Below are 16,651 nucleotides of genomic sequence, written 5' to 3' on the forward strand. Positions count from 1 at the left end.
AAGCTAATTATATTTGCTACAAGTTTAACTCGGTCAAGTTTTTCGATATCTTGAATAATTTTCGAAATATTCTCTATTCAAAGTTTATTTTGGGCTCTCAATCTTGATATCTACCTCAATGGAGCTAGGTTTGGTATCGTTTTCGTATAAATTGGGAGTGCCAAATTCATTTATGGTATCACATTGACACCATTCCGAAGTAAAAACATCATCCATATTCTAGCGTTTATTTTTGTCAAAGATCCTCGGAGTCAGAGGAGTCATCGCACGTGTACAGCTCGTCACAGTCCTTGGTCGCTGCATGGGCCTCGTCGTACTCTTCATCGAAAGTACCCTTAGGTAATCTAGAAAACAATTAAAATTCCGATAAAAAAGTGTTTGGTCCATATATAAATCTCTTATAAAGTTCGGTTCTTGTCTTCTAATTTACGTTTTTTTTTTTCTTAAGAGGATATATTGGCTGAGCCCTTTCTCAGTTTTGAGAATTTTAGGTAAATAAGATAAATATTTGGACCCGGGTATGTCCTTAAACTACGTCCAAAAAAGAGATATGGGCACTGTGAATGACATCTCGCTTTGTGTTGTAGGGCACAGGACAGCGTATGTCATTCCAGATCTAGAGCAGAGCCCAACTGGGGAGGTACCTCCACCTTACAGAAAACCGCAGCCAAATAACACTAGACCCTACTAATAGTGTTGTGTTCCTGCCGGTGAGTAAGGTTGCCAGAGCTCGAGGGAGAGGAGTGTTAGGGTCGGCAACGCGCATGTAACTCCTCTGGAGTTGCAGGCGTACATAGGCTATGGAGACTGCTTAACATCAGGCGGGCCGTATGCTTGTTTTCCAGCGACGTAGTATAAAATATATATATATATATATATATATATATATATATATATATATATATATATATATAAATCTCAGAAATCGATCGTATGGAAAAATGACCACGAATGTATCCTCTTAATCATAATTCTTGGTTTTTGATCTAAGTAACTAAAATATACAACGGCGTGTCATTTTATGAACGAGGAATTGAGTCAGTTAAGTGAATATAGACTATATAGCAATATGCAAATTGCAGAACATTCTCATAATTTCTGGTAACTTTCATGAGAAAATTCTCTTGCAAGTTATAAAGTTCCCGTTCAGATTAGGGATTATAACGCAACTTATTGGCGTCTATTTCAAGTGTCATAGAAATTGAAACTAACTAATACAGGGTGGCCAAATAACAGGTATACACTTTAGTTTTGTAATTTTGTTCTATGAAATATAAAAAATATTAGGTATTCCTTGTTAAAATATTTAGGGCCGGCAGTTAAGCACGGAAAATAATGTCAGACAAATGTCCACCTCTAGCAGCAGCTGCATGGCAGATTTGAAACCTTTTCATCGCGTTTTCATCACATTTTTACACATTTCCTGCGTTATCTCAGTGACTGAGTATCGAATATTTTGTTTTAATTGCTGAAGGTTCATTGGCCTGTTAACATAGACACGTCCCTTTAGATAGCCCCACAGAAAAAAATCAGGAGCTGTTAAATCAGGCGATCTTGGGGGCCAATCAATGTCACCGTTTCTCGAATTTTCCGCAATTTTCTTAGATGATTGGGTTGAGTAAAACGTTTTATTAATTAAAACACGTTGTTCCGTCGTAAAACGCCCCATAACTGTCGTATCTACACAAAGTAATTTTCATGCAACGACTGTCATATTTACCGCCAAAACAGAATGGCGGCAAAAAAAAGTTGAATACCTCCAAGTTGGCCACCCTGTAAAAGGTTTGGCAATAAACGTGCACAAAAAAATACCGAGAACATTTTATGGGAAGTTAGCAATGTTTGGAAATTCCCTTTGGCACATTGCTAATATTGACCGTAGCATTTCCCGAGGTAAGTAAGGTAAGTATTATTGTCGTTTGTTTTTGATATCGTAAGAAATCATATGACTAGGTAGGTACTAAAATCTAATGAAGCTTACGTGAATATTGTTCTAAGCATTTCCTGTAGGAAAGTGCCCTGTTGTGTATAACCTTGTCCAGCCACGCATAGCCTATGAAGAACGCATTGCCTTCCATCTTGACCTAATCTGCCAAAAGAAACGTTACGATCGAGTCAAGCAGACATCATCAAAATTTTAATATGTAAAATCTGTAAATATTGATACTTCCTCACCGTAGAGGTTTGCAATAATCGAATTTAAACTGTTGTGAGCTAAATAATTTTACGGTTTAGACACTTGTTTTAGTCACTCGCGCGACATGTTTCGGAGAGTCTAGGTCTTCTTTCTCAAGCACTAACAACATGTCGTGCGAGTGACAAAAACAAGTCTAAACCGTAAAATTATTTAATATTGATACTTTATGAAATCACTATTCGGCAGAAATAAGAATAAGAATAAGAATAAGAATAAGAATAAGAATAAGAATAAGAATAAGAATTATTTAAATATTATCTTGAAAGATTTCTAGTCGTTTCTGCGTTATGTACGCTCTATAAAAAAAATACAGGCGCACGCGAATTCACGATTTACATAGGACTTGCAAGGGGACTAATGCCATTTTTTTAACGTACAACAATACTTACGAAGAAGCCTGTTCTAGTTTTAATAGAAGATTTAATAGCAAGAGCATAGAGTAACTTATACTAGAGCGGTACTGTCATAGTAAATTTTGTAACCCCAGTAAATTCACTGCCATCTGTCGACACACTTTAAAACTAAAAATAAATATTTATAAAAATTCGATAAAATGTATTTAAATATGGATAAATGATTTTTTTTATTTACATTAATTATTTTTATGATTTTGACCCATGTTCTTTCACTGATATACGTTAAAATTGTTAAATAACAAACGAAACCGTCAACGCCATCTATATGGCAGTAAGCCAAAGCTAGTAGCGCCCTCTGAACGAGAATAAAATTTTCTTGATTTTCGAGGCACGTTTTTTCCTTAGACTGTATCCATCTATTACGGAGTTATATCTATCTTTGGCAAGAGCAAGCCTTGTTTTGTTGTACAGTCGAGTTCATAAATATGTGTACATTTTTCACCTTATTGCAATGGATTAAGGTGAAGAACTGTGTACATATTTATCAACTCGACTGTACCTACAGTACTTACGCACTAAAGAAAGTTTCTAACTTCTCTATTAAACTCAACCGGCTGCTTCTATGGAATTCAATGGATCTTTTATCTAGGTGATGTTTCTTTAGATAATTCTCTTTTAGTTGATTCTCGTGCATTTTCGCTCGATCGATTTTTAACTTTTTTAACTTCTCTTTGTAAGTTGCATTGTCTTCAATGCTTCTTTTTGCGAATACTGGGTTGATAGGTTTTCTGTGAAATAAAATCAAGAGCTTAATCAATGTGAGCTTAATTACATTTATAAACACAATGTTCGCATCCTGGTAAGGGCATTTATGTATGTATGTATGTATGTAAACACTTTATTGTACATAAGAGAGAGAGATTTATTTGTGTGTTTATTACAGATATATGTTCATGAGGCATGGATGTTTTCTGTGTAGGTATTTAAGTATTTATCTATGTTTACTTCAAGGATACATACATGTCATACAAAATAAAACATTACAAAAATCTTAACCTAAACTAGAGCCTAACAAACACAAAAACTATTCACAAAATGCGCCCCGCGCCCCTCCCGATGCAAAGGAACCCATCACGCTCGCCGCGTTGCCACGTTGAACAGCGATGGACAACCTTTGCAAAAGGAACGACCCGGAGCGAGGGTCATGACCACTCTCCCGCAACCGTCTGCCCACTTCCCCAATAAAAGTCTTGGCCTCAGCACACCAACAGCCAGTGGTTTCCACGGCAAGAGGGACAAATAGGTAGTGTGTCAACACCGCATACTTTTCCCGCTTCCGAGCCGCCGCTAGCTCAGCCGCTGCCCCCGCCGAACGCACGGTGCGGCTAATATGCGAAGCAGCAAAAGTGTTTATCTATGTATATCTATTATATATACATATAGTCGTCTTTAAGCTTAATGGTGGTTAAAATTATAAACAAGTTATTTTATTTAACATGCAATAGAGGTTTAACACCTACTTAGCTTATTCAGAAAGCACGTTTATATTTTTTGTAGTGGTGAAGACTTATAGGGGCGCTAGAATGATAATTAATATTTACTTGACTTTGTGGGTTTTGTAACTTAAAAACAATCTAACTGAAGTGATATAAAAATAATAATAGGTAAATAGCGATTAGCGATAATTCCATAGTGACAGTGATAAAAAGTTCAAATAACATAAAATACAATGATAAACGGATACCAACGAACAACATGTTAAAGTGACAGATCTATATTAACGAGACAATAAACTTCAGAGCGTGACATTTTTGATTTTAGTAAAACATAAATTCAAATGTTATAAATAATAGCACAAAACCACTTTATAGTAAATAATTTGTGTAATTATTAGCAAACGTCAAAATTATTCCGATAATAGCACAGTTCTGTATATTATTACCTATTTCCATTTATATGCGTTTTAATAACAACGCCATCTAGCGTGATTTTGTGGGACCACTAATATAGTATACAACCTCCACTGCTAATAACATTCTTATTCTATTGATGCTGGGCATACGTGCTCTGAGCAACCTTTTTCTCTATACACATGTGGAAGATTGCGGGATCTGCGGGCATTTCCCAGGCGAGGGCAGGTGTTTGGCTGGACCGGAGCCCAACTTGTTACGGTTCTGATTTTATTTTGATACGATCTTGAAGATCACTCACGCTAATGAAGTAAAAGTAGTGCGTGAGATGCATGTCAATCATCAAGAAGATCGTCAAGGTCGAATCAAAACCAGTTCACAAACATAATAAGTTGAAATTTGAATCAGACTCCAGGAATATGTGTGCAACTGCTGGGATAAGGGCGGTCGTATGTTTATTTATTTATTTCAAAAAAATATACTTATGTCTGTATACAAAAGTTTCGCCAAACTGTAGACAGATTGTTGGCGAATAGGTTGAAGACAGAATACTGAGAATTGTAACATATTTGCCAAATAGAAACCTACCTCTTATAAGGCACTTTGGCTATAACGTCCCCCTGCTTGTTCAGATAGTAGATATTATTCTGATGGTCATTCCTGCGCTGAGCAACCTTCTCTCCTTTGAACATATGGAAGATGGCAGGGTCCGTGGGCATTTCCCATGCGAGGGCAGCTGTTTGGCCGATCAGGAAGATGTCGGCGATAGGGATGAGGGCGGTTGTTTGGAGGCAGAATACTGAAAATTTTAAAAGGTTCATCTTAACTCTCTTGTTAACTTGCATTCTCTATATAGACACATACGGCCTGATTCGATCTTTAAGATACCTCAATTTTGACACTGACATATATCCGATCCATGTCGTATCTTTAGCACATTTTTAAAATTCGAATCAGGCCGATTATTTTAGTTTAGTTTATTTTCATTTGTTTATTTTAAAGTGAAAACCAAACATTATTATTTGATTATTTTATTCAGAGCCCACTGTGTCCCACTGCTGGGCAAAGGCCTCCCCCCTCTTTTTCCACTCGTCTGTTTAATGCTATATCCGGCCAGCCTGTCAAGAAGGAGTCCAAGTTATCTCGCCATCGCCGACGAGGTCTGCCGGATCCCCGGTTAGACTCGTGGGGCTCCCACTCCGTGGTTAACATGGCCCACAAGTCATCCGGCATTCGGCAGACATGACCATTATTTGATACCTAACAAAATTCCTCCAATGTCGATAAGGCCCAAAAAGTGACAAGGTTTGAAGTCTGACAAACTTTTTTCATGAAATGTTAATAGTAATTAATCAATTTAGATTGTTATCTCTAAATTTGTACAATTACTAAAGTGGGTAGAACTAGTTTTAATTCAATATAGACCACTAAAATACTTACTAAGTTAATAATCGAAAAACATCTGTGGATTACTCTGATTTTGTTTATAATTTTTCCTTTTCATCCAGATTTTTTACAGTACATTAGTATTTAAAACTTGATATTTTCATTTTAAGGTAAGCGTCCACAGTTCGACATAGCTAAGGCATTCGTAGCAAGGCTACTGGTTAACTATATAAGCAGAATGTCAAGTTGACCACTGCATCCGCAGATATCGGCGGTACGTCTACAGTTAAGTAACCGCACCTCAAGCTGAGCATTGCCTTAATTGTATCAGTCAGATTACTTACGCCAATTTGCGAAATAGTAAAAATATTGAATGAATTGTGAAGATTCTCCTATTCTTGGTGTTGGGAGTAAAATGAAAGAAAGGACGTGCAAGACGTGTAGAATATGCAAAAAAGACAATCAACGACGTTGTAAAACTTTTTTAGTCAATACTACCCAAAGTAAAAACTGGGCGCCATTAATTTATTACGTAAGTCAATTTTGCCTGATTTTGACCCCCTCCTACTCCTAAGTAAGAAAAAATAAGAACAGGCCGCCCCCTATTTAATATTTAATTGGGTTCGAGTTTGGGTTTGAATTTAGATTTTGAAAGAAACAATTTTAGAAACGCTTATTTTTCTACTTGGAGAGGTAGGTACAGGTACTAATAATATTAATTTTTTGGTTACATTCAACTTGGGTTTCATTTAAAAAAAAATTAAGCTGTATTCGCGTGGATGCACGTGCTTTTAATTTTAACTTGCCCATTTTTGTGATCTTACGTAAGAACTATCAAGACGGGATCTTAACCCTTTGTAAGAAAAAATAAGACATGGCCGACCCTGCCCCCCCCCTCCCCGCTCCGTGAAAGCTGAAGAATATATATTCTAATGTTTACGATACGATGCCGATGCGTCCAATGCGAGCGATACATAACTGTGGACGCTAACCTTAACTTTCACGAAGATAAAACTTATAGCATGCCGCGGCAACCGGACGTAAGTATGTTAAATAAAGTGGCGTCATAAATATTGTCGCCATTCTTACCCAACTGAAATGAACTGCCTTCAGGAAACAGTAGATACCTTTTACTTCTTGACAATAACCTAGGTTCCCCACTTTCACAAGTTTCATTTGTTAGGCATCCGACACACTCAAGTAAAAAAACAAGCACAACAATTTTCACACCAACATCCATGGTTGGATTGATGTTACTTAACGTTAAGGAAATACATTCTGTTTATTTAAGGTAAGTTGCTGGTTGTAAAATGTGACATAGACTGTCCCCTTTTTCCAGAGCTGAGCAAAGTGTATAAATGAGGCCCAAATTAGCAAGTTTCGTGTCAACGCATTTACAGTTATTCTCGTGTTGAAATTCAAACTGTACCGTCATTAACACAGTATAATGACCATTTGTAAGCTTTAATACAACGAGATAAGGTATAATCAAATTCAAATATTCTTTATTCAAATAGGCCTAGCAACAAGCACTTGTAAATTAGTAGTTAGTCATGTGTGTTGCGGTTAGTTAGTTGGTTTGGAGACAAAAAAGGAAATACACGCTTCCGCCGCGTGGGCGGTGGCGCAATGAATGAAATGCTGGAAATGTTAAATTGTATATTACTGCAATACATTTTTATTTATTTATTACAAAATATATAAGCATTACAGTCAACAGAAACCAAGTCTCTTATATACCACAATTCATAATATATATACATTTAGATAGAAATAATCACAAAAAAATAATACAACTGTCATAAAAACTAAAATAAAACTAAAATAAAATAATACATATGGACAATCATACAAAAAATATATTATTCAGTCAAATTAAGATAAATGCGATTCCGACACTAAATTGTGATGGACATGAATATCATTAGGTACCTACTTTATTTCGATCGAATTATTTGGGCATTTTTTTTGTATCTTTCTTATTTTCAATATGTTACGTATTGAAATATTACGCTTAACTATTTTGCATTTATTTATAGGTAAACAATAATGATTTTTAACATTAAGATATTTCTATTACGTTTTTAGCTTAGTTTGGTATGGAGGTACAAGCAAATTATGTACTAGTTTAGTCTGCTTTTTTAAATGAAGTACATACTGTCCATATGGAATAGTATGGACTTGTATAGAAAATGTATGGCGTAATAATAGAAAACAGACTATACCAATATAGTTTTATAGTATATATATAGTTCTCTATCCTAATTGAGCAAAGACGCACATGTACAAAATGTGCAGAGTCTGCAGAGGTAGGTTATTCAAGGTACAAAATAACTAAGTGTAAAGTAACCTAGTTTTGGAATCCTATCAAATACTTATGCGTTAAATAGGGTCCCAAAACCATCATGCGTGCTTATAAGAATTACAATCACGATTCACCTTCTTCTTCCTCGCGTTATCCCGGCATTTTGCCACGGCTCATGGGAGCCTGGGGTCTGCTTGACAACTAATCCCAATAATTGACGTAAGCACTAGTTTTTACGAAAGCGACTGCCATCTGACCTTCCAACCCGGAGGGGAATCTAGGCCTTATTGGGATTAGCCCGGTTTCCTCACGATGTTTTCCTTCACCGAAAAACAACTGGTAAATATCAAATGATATTTCATACATAAGTTCCAAAAAAACATTGGTACGAGCCGGGGTTTGAACCCGCGACCTCCAGATTGAAAGTCGCACGCTCTTACCGATAGGCCACCAGCGCTTATACAATCACGATTCACTATTAACCATAATTACATGTAATCTATTGCGACTAGTATGCCCAGCCGCAAAATTGCATGGCCAATTTATAAATAGAGTCATGGACACATCCATGCAGTTTTGCAGCTCGCTGTATCTACATTCTACATACTGATATTAAAATAAAACGGTTTAAAATATGTTTCTGTGTGCAATTGAAACTTAGGCACATAACGTTTATCTGCTTGAAAAAGCGTTTGATGTTCTTGGGAGCACTTAATGCTCATTATCATCCTGCACGGTGAAGGATTTTGAATCCTAAGCTGCTTTGTTTAGCTACTTTTTTCTTAAATATTACTTACAATAAAAGTGATCGGTGGCTAAAATAATAAGTGCATTCCCGTTGCCAGGGAGGTTTGCTACGAGTATAAGAGCAACCCCGAAATCGCGAAAAAATTTTGGCTGTTCCTCTATGGGAGGATTGGCGTAAGCACTAGTTTTAATGAAAGCGACTGCCATCTGACCTTCCAATCCAGAGGGGAAACTAGGCCTAGGGCTGACTAACTATGAACCATGAGCCGTGGTTTGAAAGCCACACGCCACACGCCTTACCGCTCATCATCTATTGGTAAAGTTTATAAAATGTGATACTTTTAATGCTTACATATTCAACAAAGTGTCTACTATATCTACATTACTTAAGTTATATTGAAATTACAATGTATTATATCACTAGATAGTATAAAACAAAGTCGCATTCCGCTGTCTGTATGTCTGTCCCTATGTATGCTTAGATCTTTAAAACTACGCAACGGATTTTGATGCGGTTTTTCTTATAGAGTGAATTAAGAGGAAGGTTTATGTTTATAATTATTTGCAAAGGTTTTGCGTAAATTTGTTAAACTACCCGTGCGAAGCCGGGGCGGTTCGCTAGTTAGTAATATTTTCTGCACAACATACCTATGATATAGGTAATTAGCTATAACCTAACTACCATTTTTATTATAATTTTTGTTGGTACGATTATTGATGCGTAATGGGCTAATGGGGCATAATCCATGTTATTGACAGTGTCATGATATTATATTATCATTCGCGCAAATTGCACTAAGAGTCTTGTCAAGATCGTATCATAACAATAACAGTACAAGTTGAGATTTGAAACTTAGAATCGGCCTCTGTGTTCATCAATAATTAAGTGAAGAAGAAAGAAGCTGATCTGATGTCACACTATCATCACAGTCGGGATACAGTACTGCGCAGGATTCAGTAGCCGAGTGTGCTTTGTCGTACTCTTCCAAATCGAAGGAATCCTCGCCTTTTGGTAAACTGTAAACATACACAACACACGCCTTATACATTTATCTACAGTGCTAACTATATTTTCAAAATATCAGCCCAAACAGTGTAGTTGAGAAACTTGCAAGGACCATGTTTTTAGAAACATATTATACTTATACTTACATAACGTTTATGCTTTGTTATGTTTACTTTATTATTTACACATATCAGGCGTAACAGCTATTATAAAACTTATTGTAAGTACCTACCGTATTCTAAATTAAAAATTCAAGCTATTTTTAATGGCTGTTACCAGATGTTAGTCGTTGTTGGCTTGACGTTCTGCAAACTTACAGTTCGGCCGTTCATCGAGCAAACATAATTTTGGTATTGTTCTTTGAATAAAAGAAAGAACTGTAAACCCTCAGTGTAAAGTCAAAATTGGTATCATCATCATCACTGGCCTTTAACATCAATTAAATGATGGTTTAATTAAACAGCGTCCATAACATTGCGGCACTTGCGTAAATGACTAGTAAGTCCAATGCGAGAGCGGCAGCCGCGACCGCATAGCGGGCAGGAGATTGTTATGCCCGGTGATGAAGGTAGGAAATCAGCGCGCTGGTGTCATCGTTCTCGCCTAGTGTGAAGGAGGTTAAGCCATGCTTCATCGTGGGCAAAATAGGTATACTTACGTGAAAACGGCTCTCATGATTTCTTCTAAGAACGATCCTTGAGAATGGTGCTGCGTTTGGCCCATATGACACAGGATTCTTAGTACACAGTCTTTCCCACTGCTGCCAATGCTGAAACATAAATTGTATCTTATAATAAACTGAATATCTACTTAAGCTTGTCACTCTCGCAAAGATACACTTGAAAGTATTACTTAGGCCAGGATTACACTTGTAAGTTTTACTTACGTAAGTAGGGACAAAGCTATTTGCTAGAATGAGATAACGATATTCATATCTCATCCTGTAGTATCCCTACTTACGTAAGTAAAACTTACGAGTGTAATCCTGGCCTAAAGGGTATACACAAAACTTACGCCTGTAACACCGTCTCGATTTTCGGATAAAGCGAAGCGCGGGCAGTCCGGTGAAACTCTGCGCTCCGTCCGTCCATGCTTTTCAAAAACCCCCGTTTGTGTTGTGAGGCGTGCATCAGTTTCCTGTCGGCATTTTTGCGGAGGCTTCGCTTCGCCATCGCTGGGTTTACGATGGGCTTCCTGAAAGGTATTAGCTAAATAAGCGGTTAGGCGCTTTTGAAATTGGGGCGAACAACGTTAAATGCAGACTGCTGATTGATTTTGTTACATAAGAAAGCTGAAGAAGGTTCAAAGAAATCTCAAACAGGTAAAATGAGTCATGGAAATAAATTAAAATAAGACTTCAAGAAAGAAAATGTTTTTTTCTACAATATTGCTGACCCTCACATTTGTTTAGACAATAAAATATGTGTCTTGTACTCTTTCTGTAATATAATTATTATATATTTCGCAGCATCCGTAAAGTATATATTTTATCTTCTAAGTATTGGTTTTGGTGTGCAACGGGTTAGCCCTTTGGTCAAAAGGCGAGTTACTGGTGTTAACTATTCATCTATGGTATTTATTTCCCGTGAAGTATATCATCTTGGAGTCGTTGGTTGACTGTCGACCCTTCAATGAAGTGGGTCAGCCCTATGGTTACAAAGTACTCACCTATGGTACTGCTTCCCCCAACACCACCTGTCCTGTGGCATCCGTAAAGTATATATTATCATCTTGGTGTCAACACTTCGATGCAGTGGATCAGCCCTCTGGTCAAAGTAGCGATTCTCGCATTATTACTTACCTATGGTACTGCTCAGCTTCCCCCATAACACCTTGCCTTTATCGTCAGTAAAGTACAATTAATTATCATCTCGGTGTCAACCCAATCAGTATGCAGTGGATCAGCCCTCTGGTCAAAAGGCGAGTAGCGATTTTCGAGCAACTAGCATTATTACTTAACTATGGTATTGCTTCCCCCATAACACTTTGCCTTTATCGTCAGTAAAGTATAATTAATTATCATTTCGGTGTCAACCCAATCAGTATGAAGTGGATCAGCCCTGTAGCGATCTTCGAGCAACTCGCATTATTACTTACCTATGGTACTGCTTCCCCCATAACACCTTGCCTTTATCGTCAGTAAAGTATACTTAATTATCGCCTTGGTGTCAACCCAATTAGTATGCAGTGGCTGATCCCTCTGGTCAAAAGGCGAGTAGCGATCTCGGAGCAACTCGCATTATTACTTACCTATGGTACTGCTTCCCCCATACCACCTTGCCTTTATCGTCAGTAAAGTATAATTAATTATCATCTTAGTGTCAACCCTTCGATGCAGTAGATCAGCCCTCTGGTCAAAAGGCGAGTAGCCATCCTGGAGCAACTCGCATTATTACTTACCTATGGTACTGCTTCCCCAATAACAACTTGCCTTTTTCGTTAGTAAAGTATATCATCTTAGTGTCAACCCTTAGATGCAGTGGATCAGCCCTCTAGTCTAAAGGGGAGTAGCGATCCCGGAGCAACTCGCATTATTACTTACCTATGGTACTGCTTCCCCCATAACACCTTGCCATTTTCGTTAGTAAAGTATATCATCTTAGTGTCAACCCTTAGATGCAGTGGATCAGCCCTCTAGTCTAAAGGCGAAGAGCGATCCCGGAGCAGCTCGCATTATTACTTACCTATGGTACTGCTTCCCCCATAACACCTTGCCATTTTCGTTAGTAAAGTATATCATCTTAGTGTCAACCCTTCGATGCAGTGGATCAGCATGATGGTCAAAAGGCGAGTAGGGATCTTGTGGTAACTCGTAAGCCAGCGCCGCCGTGTAGCCGAATTGAAAGATATCGCCAATGTCGAAGATCGTTGGGAACGATAGGCAGAACACTGGAATTAAAATTAGACTCATTAATTGACCGAGCGTTAGCGAAGGTCTGACTTTGGAGCAGTTTTATGTTTTGGAAAATGTTCACAATGCAATGGTAGAAATTGGCATAAAGGATTTAAGTACCAGTTAGGTCTAAAGCATTTTAAACCATTGTGAGTATGCTGTGATAATGACTCAAGGAAGTATTTTTTTAAGCTTATGAAGCTTTTATCACGAGGTCTACAGCTCACAGAGCCACAAAGTATTGTCCTGATTTGTGAAACATTATTTTATTTTATTTATTTTATTTATTAGGAAAACTTACAGCTGAAGTAACACGTTAGGTAATAACATAGAAGCAGTGAGCCAATTACAAGTTTCCACAGATAGAGGATATAGATATTTTTATATTTATTTATTTATTTAAACTTTATTGCACACATTTTCACAAAAAGAGTACAAATGGCGCCTTGAGTCATTTTCTACCAGTCAACCATTGGGCCAAACAGAGACAGTTATATTTTATTTAATATTTGTATTTTCGATCGACCTAGCCCCAAACTAAGCAAAGCTAGTATGTAGGTACTAGGTAGGCGACAGTATATTATAGGTAAATACATAGACATGATATCTACACATAAAACATTCATAGCTAACAACAATAATTAGGCACAAATATACGTATTTGATCAGCGCAGGATTGCTCTCGGGATTCGCATCTGGGACCTCCAGTTTTTTGTGGAGGGTTATTACCGACTTGCTTAACTAGCTGTTAAAAACATATACGTGAGATATTTGCAGTTTTTGAACAAAAACTTTATTTTTAGTTTAGTTTTTTGTTTTTTTTTTTCTAACTGGGAATCGTTAGCGCTTTTGATAATAACAATAAAAACGTCCGCACTTTTCCTTTTCAGTTCGCCGCGTTTTAGTACGAACTTTTTATTTGTTCCTACACGTGTGACGTGTTGGCAACTGAATTTTAAATACAATAAAATGTCCCTTTTTTTATTGTCTACATGAACAATATAGCTAATAATTTAAGTAATTTTATTAAGTTTTTCATATTCTTACGTGTAATTTATTTGTGTAATTAAATTCATACACAGCTAATAATAAGGTATTCTCCTACTAGTCAAATCAATTTCTTTTTTAGAACCGTCAAAACGATTTGGTAATATGTAATTTATATGAAACATTACACCATGACGTCACGGTCAACTCACCTACTTTTTAGGGTTCCGTATCTCAAAAGGAAAAAACGGAACCCTTATAGGATCACTCGTGCGTCTGTATGTTCGTCTGTAACAGCCTATTTTCTCCGAAACTAATGGGCCAATTAAGTTGAAATTTGGTATACATATGTAAGTTTGTGACCCAAAGACGGAAATGTAACGTAAACAAATGAATTTTAAACACGGGGGCCACTTTTAATAAATTTTTGGTAAATGAGAAAATTAAAAAATAAGGTTTTTCAAACTATATCGTGTTACATATCAAATGAAAGAACTCATTGTAAGAATCTTAAATATATTTCTTTATAATTTTAAGATAAACAGTTTAGAAGTTATTCAAGAAAATAGGCATAAAATTACCATTTCCCCCCCCCCCCCTTTATCTCCGAAACTACTGGGTCAAAAATTTTGAAAAAAATACACAAAATAGATCTTTACCTATAGATCGCAGGAAAACCTATTAGAAAAGTGCAGTCAAGCGTGAGTCGGACTTAATTACTTAGTTTTTGATCCGACCCCTACGTTTTTAAGACATTTCACATAAAAAATACATTGTTTAAATTGTGTTATGTACGGAACCCTTGGAACGCGAGTCCGACTCGCACTTGGCCGGTTTTTTATATTTCTATCCGATTTTTAAATATAACTTGTGTTTAATTTTCTATGAACTGCTATCTATGTTCTAATAATTATATGGTGCTTTATTTCATGCATGGTGTGAAATCATTTATTTTAAAGACAGTCAAATACCCTATTCTGATTAATTAAGAACATACCAATAAAAGTTGAGTTGAGCAGTCAAATTTGGAAATCCCCTTATTATGACGTCACTGTACAACGTTACTCGACATAAGTACGCTAAACTCGTGATAAAGTAAAATATGTTTTTATTTACTGTTCTAATTATGAATTAGATAAGTATAAGTAATATATTTAATAGATAAGTAAGAGTGATGGGTTGGACTAAAGCAAAGGGGGTGCCGACACTTTTTTTTTTCATCGGAGTGATGTTATTATGACACCTATTTTTTATTGTGTTATCGTAGAGAATGCGCTAAAATAAGCATGTTTTGTAGGAAAAACTTTTCTCTTAAATCAAAAATACACTACTTGACAAATTAAAATCAATCATTTGGAACAGTAAATTTAAGTAACAGAGACAAGGACAACGACGAGCGAAGCGAGGAGTGTGTTAGGTTGACCACGATGATTGCGATCAAACAGAACAGACGTTATTGTACCTACTAAAAAGAAATGTAAGTAATTTTTTTGCACCCCCTTTGCTTTAGGCCAACCGAGTGATGTCACAAACATGATGTCCAGTGTTTTCGGGCGTAAACTTTAATTTGGAATTGAAAAGCCTTCCTAGGCATTTATATTAGGTATTTATCATTAGTCTGTTGTTTTCTTCTTCATTTATCGACGACGACCAGTCTGGCCTAGTGGATAGTGACCCTGCCTATGAAGCCGATCGTCCTGGGTTCGAATCCCGGTAAGGGCATTTATTTGTGCGATGAGCACAGAAATATTTGTTCCTAAATTATGGGTGTTTTCTATGTATTTAAGTATTTGTATATTATATATATCGTTGTCTGAGTACTCACAATACAAGCCTTCTTGAGCTTACCGTGAGGCTTAGTCAATTTGTGTATGAAATATCCAATATTTAATTATTTATTTATATTTACATTATTAATATTCTCTCTGTTCTTATGTAAACTCTAAACAATCTTCTCAATCTTCAATCTTCTTTGGATCTTTGAGTGTAAGCCTTTGTTTTATCCTTTTGTGTTAAATACTTTGTCTTTTTCTTTAAGGAATTGATATATATCTAATCTAATCTATAGTAGGGTCTAACTTAGTTGAAAACCAGATAACATACCAAGTTGCAACGAACTTCCTTCCGGATACACCAAAAACCGCTTTCTCCTTGACAGCACTTTTGATTCACTAAAGTTTTTTACTTCTATTGCACTATAATTATAGCTTTCACTTACAACTGCACTGACTATCATAATTAATAAAATATATATCGACGACATAGTTACAGCTAAAACAGAGTTAAAAATATAAGTTGAATAAAGAAGTGAGTATAGAAGTAGCCGTGGTGGTCTCGGCCGTAATGTCACGATACGTAAACATGAATGACCGTTACGTGTTATCTACAGGATGTTTATGACTTTTGGGAACAAATTGAATTATTTTGTTAAATATTTTGATGTTTTTTTAAGCACCTCTCTTACTTTGACAGCTTAATGCCCCTTAAGTTATAATACTCGACTTATAATTGTATAAGAAACTTATAAAAACCATGACACAATCAGTGTTTGGAATTGAATCTGCTCATTAAAGTATTTAATATTTTGAGAACTTTGCTAACATCCATTTGATGGTATCTTAATATCAGGTATCTACTTACCAAAATAATAGACTGTTCCTTTAGTCATTTTAGTGTATGAATCAATTACTATTATCTGTCAAAACTCCTCTCCACCTCTGCCTTGCTTGCAGTCTATGTGGGTAATATGGAAGAATATAACATATGTTTTAAATACCTAAATATTATTTGTATCTGTTCTTCGTAACAATTCTTCTTTTTATAGTAATTCAAACTTCCACTTAACATTTTAGATATAATAATTG

At 36.3% G+C, this 16,651-nt stretch overlaps 2 protein-coding genes across 2 annotated transcripts; both read right to left on the reverse strand.

The window, feature by feature from the left end:
• Positions 1–235: 235 nt before the first annotated feature.
• LOC134749047 (uncharacterized) lies at positions 236–7,304 on the reverse strand. The gene is made up of 6 exons (XM_063683953.1): positions 6,939–7,304; positions 5,052–5,262; positions 4,746–4,748; positions 3,126–3,341; positions 1,982–2,089; positions 236–344 (listed from the first exon to the last, which is right to left on the reverse strand). Exons 1-6 carry the CDS (start codon positions 7,087–7,089, stop codon positions 236–238), a joined length of 798 nt encoding a protein of 265 aa, XP_063540023.1. The 5' UTR covers positions 7,090–7,304.
• A 2,472-nt stretch (positions 7,305–9,776) lies between these two features.
• Positions 9,777–16,068, reverse strand: LOC134749048 (uncharacterized). Its single transcript, XM_063683954.1, has 5 exons — positions 15,891–16,068; positions 12,592–12,796; positions 10,922–11,101; positions 10,566–10,676; positions 9,777–9,918 (listed from the first exon to the last, which is right to left on the reverse strand). Exons 1-5 carry the CDS (start codon positions 16,048–16,050, stop codon positions 9,777–9,779), a joined length of 798 nt encoding a protein of 265 aa, XP_063540024.1. The 5' UTR covers positions 16,051–16,068.
• Between the last annotated feature and the right edge of the window lie 583 nt (positions 16,069–16,651).

The sequence above is a fragment of the Cydia strobilella genome, chromosome 17, assembly GCF_947568885.1.
Source record: "Cydia strobilella chromosome 17, ilCydStro3.1, whole genome shotgun sequence".
Taxonomy (NCBI): domain Eukaryota; kingdom Metazoa; phylum Arthropoda; class Insecta; order Lepidoptera; family Tortricidae; genus Cydia; species Cydia strobilella.

Coding starts and splice junctions, on each gene's coding strand:
- LOC134749047 (XM_063683953.1), bottom strand. CDS start 7,089: ATGGATGTTGGTGTGAAAATTGTTGTGCTTGTTTTTTTACTTGAGTGT. Junction 2,090..3,125: donor TTAGAAACTTTCTTTAGTGC/GTAAGTACTGTA, acceptor TTCTTTTGGCAG/ATTAGGTCAAGATGGAAGGC. Junction 345..1,981: donor ATGCTTAGAACAATATTCAC/GTAAGCTTCATT, acceptor ATTGTTTTCTAG/ATTACCTAAGGGTACTTTCG.
- LOC134749048 (XM_063683954.1), bottom strand. CDS start 16,050: ATGTCGTCGATATATATTTTATTAATTATGATAGTCAGTGCAGTTGTA. Junction 11,102..12,591: donor TGGGGGAAGCAGTACCATAG/GTAAGTAATAAT, acceptor AATACCTTTCAG/GAAGCCCATCGTAAACCCAG. Junction 10,677..10,921: donor ATCGAGACGGTGTTACAGGC/GTAAGTTTTGTG, acceptor TTTATGTTTCAG/CATTGGCAGCAGTGGGAAAG.